The sequence below is a fragment of the Ochotona princeps genome, chromosome 3, assembly GCF_030435755.1.
Source record: "Ochotona princeps isolate mOchPri1 chromosome 3, mOchPri1.hap1, whole genome shotgun sequence".
NCBI classification, from domain to species: Eukaryota; Metazoa; Chordata; class Mammalia; order Lagomorpha; family Ochotonidae; genus Ochotona; species Ochotona princeps.
In genome coordinates this window covers 25356238-25376471 of record NC_080834.1, presented here as the reverse complement: position 1 = coordinate 25376471, position 20234 = coordinate 25356238, and the positions used below count along the sequence as shown (strand labels likewise).

Sequence of the window (20234 nt, the reverse complement as noted above, 5' to 3'; positions counted from 1 at the left end):
CTGACACTGGACCATCTGGGGGACCAAGGGAAATGGGGGCCAGGCTGACTTCCAGACATACGCCTCTGCCACTTTTCTAACAACTTAGATTTCTATTAAATTAGAAACTGTAAGGAGTGAGAAATGCCTTTCCATAGCTGAACCTAAATGGAGATTTGACAATATTGAAGTCTGTTCAGTCAATGTATGGTGCCCTTCAGGGTCTGACCTCACCCACCGTGTCACCCTGACTCTCACGCGTGACCTCGCCCACCGTGTCACCTGAGTGCCACGCATGACCTCACCCACCGTGTCACCCTCTCACGCATGACCTCGCCCACCATGTCACTCTGACTTCCATGTGTGACCTCACCCACTGTGTCACCCTGAGTGCCACGTGTGACCTCACCCACTGTGTCACCCTGACTCTCACGCGTGACCTCGCCCACATGTCACTCTGACTTCCATGTGTGACCTCACACACCGTGTCACCCTGAGTGCCACGTGTGACCTCGCCCACCGAGTCACCTGAGTCCCACATGTGACCTAACCCACTGTGTCACCCTGACTCCCACGTGTAACCTTGCCCACCGAGTCACCCTGAGTCCCATGTGATTTTGCCCGCCATGTCACCCTGAGTCCCACGCGTACCCTCACCAAACATCTCCCTGAGTCCCACATGTGACCTCACCCACTGTGTCACCCTGAGTGCCACGTGTGACCTCGCTCGCTGTGTCACCCTGAGTCCCATGCGTGACCTCGCCCACTGTGTCACCCTGAGTGCCACGTGTGACCTCACCCACTGTGTCACTCTGTGTCCCACCATCTCTTATCTTCCTCCTCTCTCTGTTTGAGAGTATTATGTGTTGTTGATGACGGAAGAGGAGACCAAGAGCTCACGGGCCTTCTGTGGAGCTGACACCACCGGTCCTCCTGCCCTCACTGTCCCCCCTCCGGCTGTGCTCCCTGCTCACCCGACGCTGCAGCTGGACCTTGTGTGGTGTCGCGGCTGCTGCTGGACGCATGCTGAAGGAAGCGTAGATGGAGGGATGTGAGTGGACAGAGTTTTCAACCCTTTATCTAGGGTTGACTCCCAGATGCCTGCTATCCCTCGGGTCTGCCTGGCCAACATCGGCAGCTCCATCTGCATGTCCATAGGTGTGCCAGCGGCCCAGCCAGGCCAGCCTGCACAGGCACATTAGCAGGGTGTGGGTACGGAGCCTGGAGTGTCCAGGAAGCAGCCGGGTACTCAGACAGCAGCTCAGGAGTGAGGGGAGGAACAATACTGACCACTAGAGGGCGAGGGCAGCCTGCAGGGGGAGGCCGGGCTGCCCCACACCGCCCTGGGAAAGGCTGTGGAGGAAGACCGAGGGAGACCTAGCCGAAGCTGCTGGCTCCTGGCCTGTGGCCAGCTGTTGGCCTCCACACCCTGCAAGCGTCCGTCCCATGCTGGTCAGGTGGCAGAGGTCAGAGGCGGGTGGGAACTGGGGCCCTGGGAGGCAGCCCTGAGTGCATTTGGCCACTCTACTGTGATCTTCCGCCAGGCGGAAATAGGGCTCGTGGGCAGAGTCCCTTATGGGAATGTGCCGGGTCTGCTTGCGGGGCTGCAGGTGCAGGAGGCAGCACCCAGGAGCAGAAGCCAACTGCTGCCAGGCGCTGAGTGGGAGGCCACAGGGGCCGTCCTCGGCCTTGGCTCGGGTGGGGACGAGAGTTTAGTTCAAAGGTGGCTCTCACTGAGCTCATGCACCTACCACAAAAAGAGCCTCCTCACTGGCAGGATGCCCCTGGGGGAAGCAGCGACTGCGGCACGCCCCCTCAGGTCACCTGCCAGCAGTCTGGCCAGGGTCGGGAGCTTGCGTGCAGTGAGGTTGCACAGTTGGTGACCAGGTGGTGTTAGGAACCCTTGCGTGCCCTTCTCTGAGCCAGACAGGTGACCGTGGCTGGGGACAGCTCCTTGAGGCCATCGTGGGCTCCGTCACCAGGGCCGACCTGGGTGTGACCTACGCCGAGTGTCCAGCCTGGCCACAACGGAGGCCAGTGCTGTGGTGTCCCAGCGGGTCTCCCGGAGCATTGCTGGTTGTGCTGGGACCCACGTCCTGGTTCTCCTGCCGCAGCCCCAGGCTCCTGCGCTCGCCTCTGCGCTGGCACCGCGCCACGGCCACTGTGGAGCTGCATCTTACATGTCTCCAACTTTTTATCTCATCCTTCAAAACAAGCCCTTTGCATCATTTTCCTGAGGTTTATGCCTGTTTCCTCGGGCTATTTTGCCTCTGTTTTGTTAATGTTTTTATGAAAATAGACCTTGGGACAGTTTGAGATCGACAGAGGAGTCCTCCCTGGAACCATTGGGCATCGCACTTGGCGGCATTAGCGTCCTGCTTTGGTGGTTATTTGTTGTATTAATAAGCCGAGTGTCACCCCGTCTGTGCTTGCATTGCCCCGGTTTCTGTTTTCTGTCCCGGCGTCCCATCTAGTGTCACAGGACGTCCGCCTTCCTCTCTGTGTGAGCTGTGACCGTGGAGTTGAGAAGGTCACGTGACAGGACGTCCTGCCTCCCCTTCTGTGCAGGCTCCTCACCTCCCTGTCACTGTGACCGTGGAGTTGAGAAGGCCATGTGAGGCGGTTTGTAGGCTGTCTCTCATAGCAGTTTTCTTAATGGTTGGCCCGGAGCTGTGGGCTTTGGGGAGGATGTCCACTGAGGTGCACTGCCCTCATTGCTTGTGGCCAGCCTGGGTCTGCAGGCCAAGGGGAGCCACGAGGTGTCCATGCTGTCTTCTTGGTCAGAAGTTCCTAGGCAGAGCCCAGTATGGGATGAGAGAAGAATGGGGGGGATGTGGGGAGATAAAGTGAACTACCAGTCCCTGGCTTACTCGCTGAATGCCTGCAATGGCCTCGGGCCGGGCCACCCCTGTGTGGCAGGAACCATCGCTGCTGCCTCCTGAGGTCAGCATCATCAGGAAGGTGGAGCCAGGAGCCCGCCTCTGGAATGGACCCAGGCTGTTGGAGTGGGGCCAGGAGCCCACCTCGGGAATGGACCCAGGCTGTCAGAGGTAGAGCCAGGAGCCCGCCTTGGGAATGGACCCAGGCTGTCGGAGGTAGAGCCAGGAGCCCGCCTCGGGAATGGACCCAGGCTGTCAGAGTGGGGCCAGGAGACTGCCTCAGGAATGGACCCAGGCTGTTGGAGTGGAGCCAGGAGCCCACATCAGGAATGGACCCAGACTGTCAGAGGTGGAGCCAGGAGCCCACATCAGGAATGGACCCAGACTGTCAGAGGTAGAGCCAGGAGCCCGCCTTGGGAATGGACCCAGGCTGTTGGAGGTAGGACCTCAGAGTCTTTGCCAGCAAGCAGCGTCCGCCCCAACTCGTGCTGTTTAGCTCCTGCCAGGATTGCGTACGTTGGTGGAGGGTGTGCTCAGAGTGGGACCTTGGTCTTATCTTAGACTCTAAGGTTGATCTTCCATCCCGTTTCTTGGTTCTGTCCCAGTGTTTCTGCTGAACACACTGCGCAGCTGTGCCAGCAGCTGGTGGTCCCCCTTGGCCCACCTGGTTCAGGTTCCAGGAGTGTTGAGGGGCCTTCTCCAGGGTGCAGGTCCCCTGGACCTTCTGTGCAGCACCCCTGCCAGCTCTGCGGGCTTCCCGGAGCCTCGTGCAGTGCTCAGCCTCCTGCGGGCAACTGCAGCCCTCCAGCTCCTTGAGGCTCACGGGAGTCATTTTCTAAGACTCTGCCACGGTGGCTGCAGGCAGAACTCAATATTTAACTGATCTGACAGGCTAATGGCCACACATGCTGTTGGACATGTCCACATGGCCCCATCCATCCTCTAAGGACATGCCTTCCACACAGACCCATCTTCCTGGGCTGTCTGGATAGGGCTGCAGGGTGTTGTCCATGGACCTGGAGCCCAAGGCAAGCTGGGCGTGCAGGTTCCCAGGGTCGGCAGGCAGAAGGAAGCCTCCACAGTGCAGTGTGTTTCTGGCTCTCTTGCCATTAGTTTTCCCCTGAGAACTTCCACTGTTTTCGCTCTTGGATGAAGCCGAGGATGTGTGACTGCCTGTTTCCTTGAGGCATCATAGCAGGTTCGGTGCTTCAGGTCTGGGTCCTCCCAGCCCCTGGTACTTGCACAGCCGGCACGTAGGGGGAGGAAGTGGGGGGTTGGGCTGCAGGCCAAGCTGGCTGCCTTCTCAGCACCTGCTGAGGACATGAAGCAGGGCCCACCTCACTCTCCCCTACCATGGCCAGGGTGTGGCAAGCAGAGACCAGTGCTCAGGAGCCAGGACAGTGTGCAGGCCCAGCCGTCTCACAGAGGGGCCCAGGCAGCACATGCAAGGTCCCCGGAACACCACCTTGCCTTGCATTTCCGTGCCATCTGCTTGGCCAGGACTCGCCTTCATTCGTCCTTCCTGCCTACACGAGGTGATAGGTTCTGTGTCCCTGCCGAGTGGCCCAGGGCCCAGGAGCCACAGAACATGGACTGTTCACATCTAGTAGGTTGGATTGTAGCCTAGCCGTGGAGCACTTGCCTGGTCCCGGCAGCTGGGGAATCTGCCTCTTCCCCGTGTCTGTGGCCGGAGTGTGCCCACTGGTCTTCCCCGTGTCTGTGGCCGGAGTGTGCCCACTGGTCTTCCCTTGTCTGTGGCCGGAGTGTGCCCACTGGTCTTCCCCGTGTCTGTGGCCGGAGTGTGCCCACTGGTCTTCCCCGTGTCTGTGCCCACTGGCCTTCCCTTGTCTGTGCCCACTGGTCTTCCCCGTGTCTGTGGCCGGAGTGTGCCCACTGGTCTTCCCCGTGTCTGTGGCCGGAGTGTGCCCACTGGTCTTCCCTTGTCTGTGGCCGGAGTGTGCCCACTGGTCTTCCCCGTGTCTGTGGCCGGAGTGTGCCCACTGGTCTTCCCCGTGTCTGTGCCCACTGGCCTTCCCTTGTCTGTGCCCACTGGTCTTCCCCGTGTCTGTGGCCGGAGTGTGCCCACTGGTCTTCCCCGTGTCTGTGGCCGGAGTGTGCCCACTGGTCTTCCCTTGTCTGTGCCCACTGGTCTTCCCCGTGTCTGTGCCCACTGGCCTTCCCCGTGTCTGTGCCCACTGGCCTTCCCCATGTTGTGCCCAGGAGAGTCTTTCTTGCTTGGAGTGTGGTCACTGGTGCCTCCACTTTAGGTTTCTGTTCTGATCCTTATTGCTGACATGCTGGGGACACCCTCAGGCCAGCTCCGTGGTGGCCAGGCTGGTGAGGTGGATGTGAGGCTTTGTGGAGTGAGGGCCTGTGCCCGCACTTGGGTCCTGGCAGTCCAAGGTTACAGCACAAGCCAGGGCTGGTACGGGCCAGAGCTCCCTTAGTCCATCTTGAGAACACACTCCCCCTTGAGCTAAGACCTGCCCACAGAGCCCCCCTCCCTAACACACACTCCCTTCCACTCTGGCCCCTGGGGACCCAGCCTGCTCTGTGGGCGCTTTGGGGGGCGCCCACTCATGTCGCCGGTATTTCCTGCATGTTTGGTGTGTACTTGTGCGTGCTGATGTCTGGACGCTGACCGGCCAGGCTCTGCTGGGACTCATCAGACCCTCGGGCCGTGCCCACACGGCGCAGCTCCTGGCGGCTCCTGACTGGATGCTTCAGGCCCCTCCCTGTCAGCCTGCCTCTCCCGGCACCCAGTCAGTATGAAGCTGCCCCCGACCTGTTCTTGCACACCCCGTCCATCCAGTTGCCCCTTCTGCGCTCCCTTGCTCACCCTCACTGCCACATGGCCTCCCCGTAGTGACGCGCCCTCCTAGTGGTCTGTGAGCCCCGGGGCCAGCTTGGGGCATTCTCCCTAGTATCTCTTTGTCCCTCTCCCTGGCGTCTTGTGTTTTGTCAGCTGGGTGTTTTATCTAGGATGGCAGCCTCACCTCCAGCTGCCTGGTGGTCCCACGACCAGCTCCTGGGCCCGCCCTGTGAGATGAGTTACCCACTGAGTTTGGGGTGAGCCCACTTCAGGGGAGTCGACCATCACTGCCCTGAGTACTGACACGCAGCTGGACACTGTCGTTGCGAGTCCCAGACCTAAAGACTTTCTGTCATTTCACGGTGGCATGGGTGGGCAGTGCTTTGTGCTCTGCAACGCCCCTCTGGTGGCCCCCATGTGCCCAGATTCAAATGAAGGGACCCAGGGAACCCACTCTACTCCTGCATCCTTCATTGGCCCGACCTTAGGATCTAGCTGCCAAGTTGGAATTTGGTTCAATTCGAGAAGTAGGAGAGAGTAACTGATACAGCTTCCTCTCCTGTGAGAGTGCCACCTGGGCGTCACCCAGTCTCTGTCGGGGCACCGGGCGTCACCCACACTCTGGGCACTGGGCATCAGCCAGTCTCTGTTGGGGCACTGGGCATCACCCACACTCTGGGCACTGGGCATCAGCCAGTCTCTGTTGGGGCACTGGGCATCACCCACACTCTGGGCACTGGGCGTCACCCACACTCTGGGCACTGGGCATCAGCCAGTCTCTGTCGGGACACTGGACATCACCCACACTCTGGGCACTGGACATCAGCCAGTTTCTGTCGGGGCACTGGGCGTCACCCACACTCTGGGCACTAGGCATCAGCCAGTCTCTGTCGGGGCACTGGGCGTCACCCACACTCTGGGCACTGGGCATCACCCACACTCTGGGCACTGGGCGTCACCCACACTCTGGGCACTGGGCATCAGCCAGTCTCTGTCGGGACACTGGACATCACCCACACTCTGGGCACTGGACATCAGCCAGTTTCTGTCGGGGCACTGGGCGTCACCCACACTCTGGGCACTAGGCATCAGCCAGTCTCAGGGCACTGGGCGTCACCTACACTCTGGGCACTGGGCATCACCCACACTCTGGGCACTGGGCGTCACCCACACTCTGGCACTGGGCATCAGCCAGTCTCTGTCGGGGCACTGGGCGTCACCCACAGTGTCTCGGCAGTGGGTGCTGCCGATGGTTCATTGAACACGGATCTTGAGTAACCACCTGCCGTCCAGTGAGAGCCACATGCTCTCCTCTTCCTACTTGTGGGGGCGCTGGGAGATTTCCCCGTGTTGGGTCACGAACATGGAAAGTTAGGGCCTGGTGCGTGTGCACACTGAACGTCTTTGCTTCCAGATAGACTCATGAGGAGCAAGCTACCTCTGAGAGTATTCACATCTTCATATTGCCCTGTGTAAGATCCAACACAGCTGCCTTGAGCCAAGCCTTGCGTTTGTGAATTCTCGGATTCCTTTTCAGAAGATCAAGGCTTCAGCATGGAGATTGTCTGGACTGTTCTCCCTGAATGGAGCATGCCATGGTTGCCGTGCGGCACCTAGGGAGGCGACTCGTGGCTCAGCTCTCCTGTGCGTGGCTTCCATAGCAGCAAGGGGGCATCTCAGTTAGGGCTTCCTGAACCCGGCATTGTCCTAAGGCCTGTCTGCGAGGCGAGGGGAGAATGTGGGACAAGCCCGCAGACAGCCATGCTTATCGAGCTCCTGCTGAAGGAGAGTTGTTCATGAGCACAGAGCACAGTGTGTATGTGGTGTGTGTGTGTGTGCACACTTGCCTGTGTGTGTTTAGGCACCTGTGTACACCTGCCTGCGTGTGCACGTGTCTATGTACCTGTGTGTGTCCATGTGTACATTTGCCTATGAGTGTATGTGTCTATGTTTATGTCTGTGTGCATGTGTCTGTGTGTGTCTGTGTGTATCTGTGTGTGTCTATGTGTATCTGTGTGTGTCTCTGTGTGTATGTGTCTGTATGTATGTGTCTATGTGTGTGTGTCTGTGTGTCTATGTGTCTATGTATGTGTCTGTGTGTCTATGTGTGTCCATATGTGTGTGTCTGTGTCTCTGTGTGTCTATGCATCTGTGTCTGTGTGTCTTTGTGTGTCTGTATATGTGTATGTATCTGTCTGTGTGTCTGTGTGTATGTGTCTGTGTGTGTGTCTGTGTGTGTGTGCATACAGTTGGCAGCTGAGCGTACCCCTTTTGTCTGGACTGTGCCCAGGAGGGAACACGGTGTCCTTCAGGGTGCTGGCCTTTGAAGCTGATCTCTCGTGGCAGGCTGAGCACCAAGATGCTGCAAACCATCACTCGTGATGTGCTCTGAGCTGCAGAGCGGGGAGTAGGACGTGGGCACTCCCAGCACCTTCTCCGTCCTCCCCTCACAGTCACCCCACACACACCCCAAGCTCGGCCTCGGCTCACCTCCAGCCCACAGGGCTGCTGGCAACACTGGAGCTGCTGGCGCTGCAGCAATGTGTCTGTCCGCCATGCTGTGTTCTCAGTTTTCAAGCTTAGGGTGCTTAGTGATGTCAAACTCTGTGTCATACTCTGTGACGTCACTCTGTGTCATACTCTGTGACATCACTAAGCACTCTGTGACATACTTAGTGATGTCATACTCTGTGGGGTGTATTTTGTAAAGCCGGTCTCTTCAGACATTTCTGTAGCATTGTGAATTGCTGATATTCGCTAACTCACTAATCTCGCCATGTTGAACTCACTGATTTATGATCTCACTACCTGTTGTCAGAGACTGTCTCATGCACTGTTGCTGTTTCAGATAACTTAGTGAGGTTTGCCTTATTCTGTAAATGACTGTGTCAACTGTCTGGAACTCAGGGTCGGTGTGCGTGTCCCTGGGGGTGCTCTGTGGGATTACCTCGCTCCTACATTCCCCTGGCTTGGCCCTTCCCTGCCTGCGCTGACTGTGGCGTGGTAAATGTGTTACACAACCGTGTTGCTGGATCTCAGAGGCCAGCTGCTGGGCGTGCGTCTTCATCTCTGCTGCACGTGGAGACGTTGCCTGCTGTTCTGCCTCTGCTGGCCTCTAGCAGCCGCGCTGTGTATGAAGCCGAGCGTGACCTGTGAGCCACTTTGAAGCTCTTATTAGTAAGTTGAACTTATTTACATGTATTCTGCATGTATAATTTGTGCCTGCGAGTGACAGATTCAATGTCAGCTGTCACCCGGTGTGCTCCCGTGTCAGTGTGTGTGGGTTCTTCAGTGTCAGCTGTCACCCGGTGTGCTCCCGTGTCAGTGTGTGGGTTCTTCAGTGTCAGCTGTCACCCGGTGTGCTCCCGTGTCAGTGTGTGGGTTCTTCAGTGTCAGCTGTCACCCGGTGTGCTCCCGTGTCAGTGTGTGTGGGTTCTGTTCAGTGTCAGCTGTCACCCGGTGTGCTCCCGTGTCAGTGTGTGTGGGTTCTTCAGTGTCAGCTGTCACCCGGTGTGCTCCCGTGTCAGTGTGTGTGGGTTCTTCAGTGTCAGCTGTCACCCGGTGTGCTCCCGTGTCAGTGTATGTGGGTTCTTCAGTGTCAGCTGTCACCCGGTGTGCTCCCGTGTCAGTGTGTGTGGGTTCTTCAGTGTCAGCTGTCACCCGGTGTGCTCCCGTGTCAGTGTGTGTGGGTTCTTCAGTGTCAGCTGTCACCCGGTGTGCTCCCGTGTCAGTGTGTGTGGGTTCTTCAGTGTCAGCTGTCACCCGGTGTGCTCCCGTGTCAGTGTGTGTGGGTTCTTCAGTGTCAGCTGTCACCCGGTGTGCTCCCGTGTCAGTGTGTGGGTTCTGTTCTTTTTATCCTGTGATTTTTTTCTTTTGTAATGTGGTATCTTTTCTTTTTCTTTTTATTGTTTTTGGCATTTTTGGAGGGTTGCATTCTTTTTCAGTTGGTTACCTTTCAAGTCATCTCTGCTCATCTGGAACCCTCCAGAAATACCTAACCTGCTGCTCATCACAGCACGTATGTAAACAGTGAGAGTGTGTGCCTGGAAACAGCACAGTCACCCCTCTGCTCTAAAAGCCCACATCACATGTAATACCTAATGCACCGTGTGTGTGCTGAGCAGGCACGCGTGACGCACTGTGGCCGCTGTGTGGGAGACGGCTCTACAGCCTGCACAGTGCACTATAACAACTGAGCATACGCACTGCACTTGTCCGGAGTGCTGATACTCAGTACACAGCACTGCACCTGCAGGGAGTGCTGACACTCAGTACACAGCACTGCACCTGCAGGGAGTAATGACACTCAGTACACGGCACTGCACTTGTCCGGAGTGCTGATACTCAGTACACAGCACTGCACCTGCAGGGAGTAATGACACTCAGTACACAGCACTGCACCTGCAGGGAGTGCTGACACTCAGTACACGGCACTGCACCTGCAGGGAGTGCTGACACTCAGTACACGGCACTGCACCTGCAGGGAGTGCTGACACACAAAGTAAGTCCCCGCATGTCCAGCGTGGACACAGTTTTTATCCTGAGTGTTCTGCTCACAGTGTGTGGAATCCATGGGTGCGGGGTTCGCAGACACGTGCAGTGGCTTCAGTATCTCAGCAAGAGCTGGGTGGTCTTTCTGCTGAGAGCCCCAAGTGTCTTCTCCTGATGTCTTAGTAAACTAGTGGCCTGTGCCTTAGCGTGGCCCTCGTGGGCCAGTCCACGCCTGTGCAATTCAGAAGCTGCGTTCCCTTCAAGCGTTTCTAGCAGTTAATTTTGTTAGCTGTGTTTCATGGTTTTTTCCCAGTGGGGAGTGGGTCACTCTGAGATGTGCATCTTGGGTCTGTCTTGCCTGTACTCATTGTTAGGCGTTTGCTTTGTTTCTTTCCTGGAGTTTCCATCCTTTCTTCAGTGGCCCTTATGCATTCCCGTCCCGAGCACTGAGTCCCGTCCCGAGCACTGAGTCCCGTCCCGAGCACTGAGTCCCGTCCCGAGCACTGAGTCCCGTCCCGAGCGCTGAGTCCTGTCCCGAGCGCTGAGTTCCATCCTGAGTCCTACCCCAAGCACTGAGTCCCATCCTGAGTCCCGTCCCAAGCACTGAGTCCCATCCTGAGTCCCGTCCCGAGCACTGAGTCCTGTCCTGAGTCCCGTCCCGTGCACTGAGTCCCATCCCAAGCACTTAGTCCCGTCCCGAGCGCTGAGTTTTGTCTTGCCCCTGAGTTTCACGGGAGGTGTTCACAGCTTCCCATTTGGTCTGTGCTGATTCTCCATCCCTGGCGTCTCACCACGTGCACTGTTGCAGCGCTGGCCTCCTCTGCCTTGGGCTGAGAGCTGCCCCGTCCACTGGCATGGCCCTACGGTTCTGCAGGTCCTTCTCATGGACTCCGACAGGCCCCAAGGTGGCTCTGGGAAGATGATTTAAGGGGATTGTGCACCCCTTCTTTTCTGCTGTCTGTTCTCGGGTGAGCGTGCAGCAGTGTCTGGTGAGGTTGCTCACAAGCAAGGCTGTGGAGGGACCTGGGGCAGCTGGCCAGGCTTCCCTGTCCAAGGGCGTTTCCTTGTCCGAGCTACGTGGCACCTGGGCAAACGGGCTGAGTCAGGGCCTTCGAATTCTGTGAGAAGTATCCTTTTCTCTGTGTCCTTCCTTCCCGCCTCCACTCCGGGACGGGCCTCCTTCATCCAGCCCTGCTGTGTCCTCTTGCGCAGCAGCCGCGGTCGTCCCCATGTCCTGGCGTGTGATCGGCTGCCTTGCTGTTGACTGGCTTGCGCCCGGTGCTCTGCTCAGGGACGTGTGTTCTTGACTTCGGGCTGAAATCTAGAGAGCTCCATGTGGGCTCACGTGAGCTGTGCCAAGGCCCAGCCCTCGGCCTCCCCACCTGTGTGGCCATTAACCCTCATTTCACCACTTCCCTCCACCCTTGGACCATGTACACACCCCCTGGACCATGTACACACCCCCCTGGACCATGTACACACACCCCTGGACCATGTGCACATCCCCCTGGACCATGTACACATCCCCTGGACCATGTACACATCCCCCTGGACCATGTACACACCCTCCTGGACCATGTGCACACCCCCTGGACCATGTACACACCCTCCTGGACCATGTACACACACCCCTGGACCATGTACACACACCCCCGGACCATGTACACACCCCCCTGGACCATGTACACATCCCCCTGGACCATGTACACACCCCCCTGGACCATGTACACACCCTCCTGGACCATGTACACATCCCCTGGACCATGTACACACACCCCCGGACCATGTACACATCCCCCTGGACCATGTACACACCCCCCTGGACCATGTACACACACCCCTGGACCATGTACACACCCTTCTGGACCATGTACACATCCCCTGGACCATGTACACACACCCCTGGACCATGTGCACATCCCCCTGGATATGTACACAAACCCCCGGACCATGTACACACCCCCCTGGACCATGTACACATCCCCCTGGACCATGTACACACACCCCCAGACCATGTACACACCCCCGGACCATGTAAACACCCCCCTGGACCATGTAAACACCCCCCTGGACCATGTACACATCCCCTGGACCATGTACACACACCCCTGGACCATGTACACATCCCCTGGACCATGTACACACACCCCTGGACCATGTACACATCCCCTGGACCAGGTACACACACCCCCGGACCATGTACACATCCCCTGGACCATGTACACACCCCCCTGGACCATGTACACACCCCCCTGGACCATGTACACACCCCCGGACCATGTGTGCGTCCACGGGAACCCTCAGGCTCCTCTGTTTTTAGGCGTCACCTTCAGTTCTCCTGACTTCCCAAGTCGCCTGTGCCCATCCAGTGCCAGGTGGGCAACCCTTCCCACCATTCCTTCTTGTAGCCTTGTCGGCTTCTGCATTTCTGCCTTACTGTTTCTTTAGGACCATTTTAATGCAGGCAGAGGATTAGCCTGATATACCACCACACTGGGCCCCCCCCATTGCTTTGTTTTCTGGTTTTTGTTCTGGTGGTTTGGCTTTGTTTTTACCTTTTGAACATTTATTCTCTTTTAAAAATTGAAATATGATTTACATGCCACAGAGCATCCTGTTTTAGGTGCACATGCCAGTGGTTTGTGGTCCGCGCATCCCTGGCCCGGAGCCCTCACCAGCTCCCGAGGTGCAGACTGTACTGTCGTTATGCTTAGGGTTTTCTCCTTTATCTCACTGTGTTTCTTCCCACCATTGTGTGACTGGATCAGACACATTCCATTTAGACACCTTGTGTGGCCAGGGAGTTCCTGGTTGCCCGGGGAGAGCTCAGGTCAACTCCCCCAGGTGGGCAGTGAGGGCAGCCCAGAACTCCCCCAGGTGGGCAACAGGAGCCCAGAACTCCCCCAGGTGGTCAGTGAGGGCAGCAGGAGCCCAGAACTCCCCCCAGTGGGCAGCGAGGGCAGCAGGAGCCCAGAACTCCCCCAGGTGGGCAGTGAGGGCAGCAGGAGCCGAGAACTCCCCCCGGTGGGCAGTGAGGGCAGCCCAGAACTCCCCCAGGTGGGCAGCGATGGCAGCAGGAGCCCAGAACTCCCCCAGGTGGGCAGCGATGGCAGCAGGAGCCCAGAACTCCCCCCGGTGGGCAGTGAGGGCAGCCCAGAACTCCCCCCGGTGGGCAGCGAGGGCAGCAGGAGCCCAGAACTCCCCCAGGTGGGCAGTGAGGGCAGCAGGATCCCAGAACTCCCCCCGGTGGGCAGTGCAGCAGCTGCGCAGGCCCTGGGGCTGCCCTTAGCAGGTGCCTGGTGAGATGCATGGGGTGGTGCTGGCCCGGCAGCAGCGCAGCCTGCTGTTCCATGTGTCCCAGTTTAAAGCCTTGACAAGTCCTCACTCCTTCACACTGGGAAGTAAGGTTGCGTTGCACTGTGGGTCTCTACTCATGAGTGAAAGTGCAGCTCCATTCTGAAACGTGCAGATACTCATCCAGTATTATACTGGATTTTCTACTCTGACCTCTACCAACCACATCATAATACATTTATAGAAGTTTTTAAAGATTTATTTTATTTTTATCGGAAAGTCAGATATCCAGAGAGGAGAGACAGAGATCTTCTGCCTGCTGATTCACTCCCCAAGAAGCTGCAAGGGCCAGAGCCGAGCCCATCTGAATCCAGGAGCCAGGAGCCTGCTCCAGCTCTCCCACGTAGGTGCAGGGTCCAAGACCTTGCACCACGCTCAGCTGCTTTCCCAGGCCACAAGCAAGGAGCTGGGTGGGAAGCAGGACCACTGAGCATGAACTGGTGCCCACATGGGATCCTGGCACATGCAAGGCAATTACTTCAGCCACTAGGCTACCACACTGGACCCTGTTTATAGTATTTTTTTTAAAGTTCCATTCACTTTTGTTGGAAAGGCAGATCTGCAGAGACAAGGAGACACAGACAAGAAGATCCCTCATCCACTGGCCCACTCCCCAAATGGTTGCAGCAGCTGGAGCTGCACTGATCCAAAGCCAAGAGCCAGGTCTCCCTCATGGGTGCAGGGTCCCAAGGCCATGGACTGTCCTCCACTGCCCCCCTAGGCCACAGGCAGGGAGCTGGATGGGAAGCAGAGTAGCCGGACATGAACTGATGGCCACATGGGATCCTGGCATGTGCTAGGCAAGGATCTAGCCACCAAGCCGGATGCCAGGTCCATAATACATTTAAATAGCAGAGAGAATCTTGTCATTGTCCCCAGGGGACTGTACTACTGTAATAATTCAGGGAATAACACAGTAACTGTTTTAAAAGGGGGAAAGAGGTATCAAAGTTTAGCTCTCAAATGAAAATGACCCTAAAATTAATTTGTCTAAAAAACAAAGTGTCAGAAATTATCGTTGCAGATGAACACAAAGAGAAATTCAGAAACTACAAATAATGGTCTCCATTATGAGTGGTCAGCCTCCAAGTGTTAAACAGGAAACTTTGATTTTAAAAGCACGTGAATAGATATAGGAAGAAAGATTAAAATGATCAATAGAGGAACAAGACACAGAGTTTAGCTGTAGAGTCTTTTTTTTTTTAAGATTTATTTATTTTTATTGGAAAGTGAGATTTACAGAGAGGAAGAGCTGTCCACTGATTCAATCCCCAAGAAACTGCAACGGCCGGAGCTGAGCCCATCTGGAGCCAGGAGCCAGGAGCTCCTCCAGGCCTCCCAAGGCTTTGGGCCGTCCTCGACTGCTTTCCCAGGCCACAGGCAGGGAGCTGGATGGGAAGTGGAGCAGCTGGGACGTGAACCAGCGCCCATAGGGATCCTGGGCACGTTAAGCAAGGATTTTAGCCATTAGGCTACTATGGCGGGCCCCCAGGGGTAGATTTTTAAACCTTAATGATGATATGAAATTATTACAAGGTTTATAGAAAACAGAAAAGTAGAAACGGAGCCTCCCTGAAGCACAGGAAGAAGCACTGAGGGGGGCACTGTGCTGCTGCGCAGGGCACAGCCTGTGGTCTGGAGGGGACGGAACCTGCCGGACGCCCGGAGTGAGCTCTCCACCTGCAGCCGGGACTGGTCCACACTGCGAGTGAGTGAGGCCTGGAGATGGGATCTTGATTCTCATCACCATCCTTCTGCTGTGGGCCTTTCTTATTATACAGAACAATAATCTAATTTCTTAAAAGTTTCTCCCGGTTCAGGCACTGGGTTTGGGGGCAAGTGCCGCTCCTCACAGTGTGGTGGCTGTGAGGGGTGCCCCTGCCGGGTCGGACCCAATGCTGGGGGCTCACGCCAAAGACACTGCCGCAAGGCAGTGAACGAGTCCTCGGCCTCCCCCAGGACCCAAGAGAGCTCTTCCCTCAGGGTAAGTGCGCCATAAGGGAACTTGGGAACTGGATTAGAATTCCAGCTCCACCCAGCTGCTAAGATCTTGCGGCTAGGTGAGTTTGGGAGGGGTGCGGGCCTTGGGTTTGGGGGCAAGTGCCGCTCCTCACAGTGTGGCGGCTGTGGGGGGGTGCCCCTGCCGGGTCAGACCCAATGCTGGGGGCTCACGCCAAAGACACTGCCGCAAGGCAGTGAACGAGTCCTCGGCCTCGTCCAGGGCGGCAAGTGCACCATGTGGTGCCAGGCTTTGCCTGCTGGCTGCCCGGCGGCCTGCTCTGGGGCTTTTTAAGATATGTTTGTTGCCTGGGGACACCCATGACTAAGTTCAATTTTAGTGTAGGTGAGTAGTGAATCTTGGGTGATTCCCAATGACAGGGTCATGGAAGTTTTAGGCACGCGTGGGGACTGAGACCTGGTGGTTTGGAGGGAAGTACCCAGGAGACAATTACGGTTAGTCAGATACACCAACCCAATTCGGAATACAGAAATGGCCTGTTTGCCTAGAACATCACTGATCGTCACACCAGCCCACACCAATACTATGGATGGGGGCCTCTTTGGCAGTGATGGGTACCATTACCCAACTGTTTGGTGGAGTGGTGGAGTGGTCACATCTGGCAGGGTCAAGACTGTATCCAGCACGCGAGAGAACTTGGTCTGGGGGTAGACTCTGTGGGGTTGTGTGGGCCCAACCCTGTGGAAATACAAGTTCCCCTAGTTGGACACCCTAACAGGGTTGAGGTTCCCACCAAGGGGCGCGTGTGCTGGAATGGGGGCTGTGTTCTATCTAGGAAACAGTTGTAGTCACCCGAGGCACTAGTGTGGGCTGGGATTGGATGCACCAGGCCAGTTCAGACCCCAACACCATCTGGGGTCATGGAGAACCAGGGTAGATGTGGGACTGACTAGGCTGGGTCTCAATCCCCTACTGAGCCATGTGTGCGCTCTATGTGGGTATGGACGAGCCATGGCTGGGCTGAAACAACCAGCAACAAGAACCAGAATGGGGTGAAAGCCAGCCAGGAAAAGCCACTGTTCCTGCTAGGACAGGAGGTGAACTGAGTAGGGTTGGCTCAAGGACCCCCTGGTATGTGCAAAATCTGGCATTGGGAGGGGTTCTGATGGAGGAGCCTGGGCAACTCCTCTGGCAGGACACAGTCCCTGCAGCTTAGCGCAAGAAGCATGATAGGAAACAGCCCAGAATAGGACATGGACAGTTTCCCACTGGCACACATTCGGCGTGGGTCAGGGGCAGACCAGGCTGAATCAGTTCATGTCATCCACTGGCAAATCCGAACACCAGAACAGAGTGTGGGTTGAGCCGGGTTTGGTTGCGACAAAAGCAGTACACATTATGGAATGCCAGGGTGAGGTTGCCACTGGATGTGACTGCAGCACCCAGCCAGCACACATGAGATCCAGGAAGGGAGGGGCAGAGCTGGGGGGGGGGGGATTAAGGGGCTGGTCCCCTCGCCGGACAGCTACTCCCACTGGAGAGTGTGGGCTGGGATGAGGACAGACCAGACTAAGCAAGGCTGCAACACCTGTGCGCCTCATGTGGACTAGATCAGGGAAAAGCCAGGCTGGGCTGATTATTCCTGTGGGTGCAAGCATAAATTAGAGCGGGTGAGGGATGTTTGGGCTTAGCCACAGCATCAGATGGCAGAAGCTGGCACTGGGGACTAATTCTGTCAAGTCAAACCACAGAACCACCTAAAGAGTGCATAAACCGGGACAGAGAGACCTGGGAGGGAAAAAGTGGGTTCCCCCTTCCTGAGTCACTAGTCCCGCGGGAGGGCATGAAAACTAGGATGGGGGCTGGGGTGCTAGACAGAGAGGCACTCAACAACATCCGTGAGGGCTGGATGTTTGAGTTGGTTAGATGGAACTAAGCTTTAATACCCATTGACAAGTACCAGAGCCAAATGGGATGTGGGACAGACTGGTCTACTGCTACACATACTGGCAAACCAGGGTAGGGGGCGGGCCTGGTGGGGGTTATTGTGGGTCGCCCCGACTAGGCTGCAGCTCCCACTGGTTTATGTGAGGGCCGAGTATGTGCTGGGCAGAACCAGGCTGGACTGCAACACCCATTGGTTCCAGTGGAAGTCGGGGCTGAAAACAGAACCAACCCAGCAATTGCAACCACCAGCTGATCGGGGTGATGGACTGTGCTGGGCCCTGTGCTTGCTAGAACATACAAGAATCTGGTCTGGGAATACCTCAAAGTTTCTTTGGGGATCTCCCCAATCGAACTGCTGGACTCAGAACTCTAATCAAGAAAAGACAGAAGACAGAACAGGTCAATCAACCACCTCAGCTATATGTTGGCAGTGAAATATGGGGCAAATGGAGACTTTATGATGGACCATATCAATCAGTGGACGACCTCATCGAGCGAAACTGGCAGCAATTCATAACTGGAGAACTATTAACACCACTCGAGCACATATCTCAGAGCATGCCCCACATCCGGGACTTGAGGTGGGTGGGAAACCGGGTGGGGCTTCTCCCTCAATATCCCCCTTTACCTCAGATACATGATGGAAACAATATGGACATAATAGTATTACCCACTTCCCTATCCCCCTGAACCTTTTTTTTTTTTACCGCAATTAACTATGTAAAGATTGTCAACAACAATACAATAAAAGAAAAAAAACAAAAACAAAGTTTCTTCCTACTTACTTGAATTAATTGACTCTCTTTTCAGCAATAAAACTCCTTAACTTCGAAGGCGGCAGCAGCAGCAGCGGCTCCAGCCCCACGGAGGAGCGGTGTGGAGCTCACAGGCCTGTGTGTTTGTGTTTCAGGTAGCTGGGCCCCACGACAGCAGGCTACCCTCCGTGAGGACACCGAGTGACACAGCGTCTGAACACTTGCCGTCCATGGGTCAGCCCTGAGCCTGTGGTGCTTATGGGGGAAGGTGAGTGCCAGCTAGGTGTCATCTGTTGGCTGGATTACCAGGATGGTATTGGCAAAGCCAGGCTCAGGCTGAAATCCAGTGGATTTGGAGTAGAACAGCATGGCTGTTCATCCCAAGATGTGCCCTAAAGGGTCCTTGTACAAGCTGGAGGGAGACGGGTTCCTGATGCCAGTGGCTGGGACCTGGCTGGGGGCCCCTTTCTGCTGAGGCGCAGCCTTGACACGTGTCCTGGGCTTCAGCCATGGTGAGCCAGGGGACGCGGGGGCAGACCAGGGATGGGGGGCAGGAGTGAAGAGCCAGGGCAGCAGTGTGTGGTGCTTGCAGACTGCCCCACAGAGGCGGCGCCTGTGGCTGGCACTGCTGCCCCCAGGCCAGCTGTGGTGGCAGAGAGAGTGGGAGCAGCTCTGTTGGGAGATGTTTACATGTTGCGAAAACTAGGCCACAAGATGAGTGTCTTAATAGAACAGGTGGGCATCTGTTGTGAAGCTGATTTTGGACTCCGTGTGTTACTTTTCAAGCATAAAGAGAATATTGACATGACTGGAATGTGTGTAGCCTCTGCAAGATCTGACAATGTGTAATAGAATGTGCTTTTCAGCTTATAGGAAACTAGTGATGAAGAAATAACAGATAAGCAATTTGTTACAAAATGTCTTGTGCTACAAACAAAATACATAAAATTGAAGAAACTTAGAGTTGAGTGATTATGAAGCAGACAACACCCAGCTGCGTGAGTGCCTGCCGGCCGCAGGGCAGCCCGGGTGCAGCTGCGTGAGTGCCTGCCGGCCACAGGGCAGCCCAGGTGCAGCTCCTGGCCCTGGCTCCCGCCTGCCCCAGGCCTGCCTGCTGCAGTCACTTAGGGCGTGAGCCAGGGATGAGAGGCTGACCGCTTGCCTGTCTCCATCTCTTTGTCGCTCTCTCCTTCCCTCCCTCCTTCCCCACCTCTGTTGCTCTGCCTTTAAAATAAATAAGCCTTTTAAAAAAAAAAAAAAAAGAAAGAAAGGATGCTGTGTTTATCTAAATGAATGTGACCCAGCTGAGTCAGTGCTGAGAAAGATGCTAAGAAACCTGAAAAGCTAAAAATGTCAAGGTAAGCCAAGAGAAAGACAACAGAGCAAAGCCAAGAACCCATTGAGACAGAAAAGAATCAAGGAACGAGAAAAAGTCAGCTACAGAGCACAAGGCCTAGAGCTGCTTGTCCTGCTCTGGGAGGGTGGACAGGCTGCTGCAGGGCTGCGTGGTGGAGGGAGGGGGAGGGGGACAGGCTGCTGCAGGGCTGCGTGGTGGAGGGAAGGGGAGGGCAGACAGGCTGCTGCAGGGCTGCGTGGTGGAGGGAGGGGGAGGGGGACAGGCTGCTGCAGGGCTGCGTGGTGGAGGGAAGGGGAGGGCGGACAGGCTGCTGCAGGGCTGCGTGGTGGAGGGAGGGGGAGGGTGGACAGGCTGCTGCAGGGCTGCATGGTGGAGGGAGGGGAGGGCAGACAGGCTGCTGCAGGGCTGTGTGGTGGAGGGAGGGGAGGGCGGACAGGCTGCTGCAGGGCTGCGTGGTGGAGGGGGGGAGGGCGGACAGGCTGCTGCAGGGCTGCATGGTGGAGGGAGGGGAGGGCAGACAGGCTGCTGCAGGGCTGCGTGGTGGAGGGAGGGGGAGGGCGGACAGGCTGCTGCAGGGCTGCGTGGTGGAGGGAGGGGGAGGGCGGACAGGCTGCTGCAGGGCTGCATGGTGGAGGGAGGGGAGGGCAGACAGGCTGCTGCAGGGCTGCGTGGTGGAGGGAGGGGAGGGCGGACAGGCTGC

General features: G+C 56.6%; 1 protein-coding gene across 15 annotated transcripts in view; it reads left to right on the top strand.

Moving 5' to 3' along the window:
- Window positions 1–18339: 18339 nt before the first annotated feature.
- Window positions 18340–20234, top strand: part of PCBP3 (poly(rC) binding protein 3) — a 66766-nt gene continuing 64871 nt past the window's right edge. For all 15 annotated transcript variants that reach the window (XM_058661206.1, XM_058661202.1, XM_058661200.1 and 12 more), the window contains exon 1: window positions 18340–18445. In XM_058661206.1, coding sequence (XP_058517189.1) covers window positions 18436–18445 — 10 coding nt within the window. In that variant the 5' untranslated portion in view covers window positions 18340–18435. The remainder of the gene's footprint in view (window positions 18446–20234) is intronic.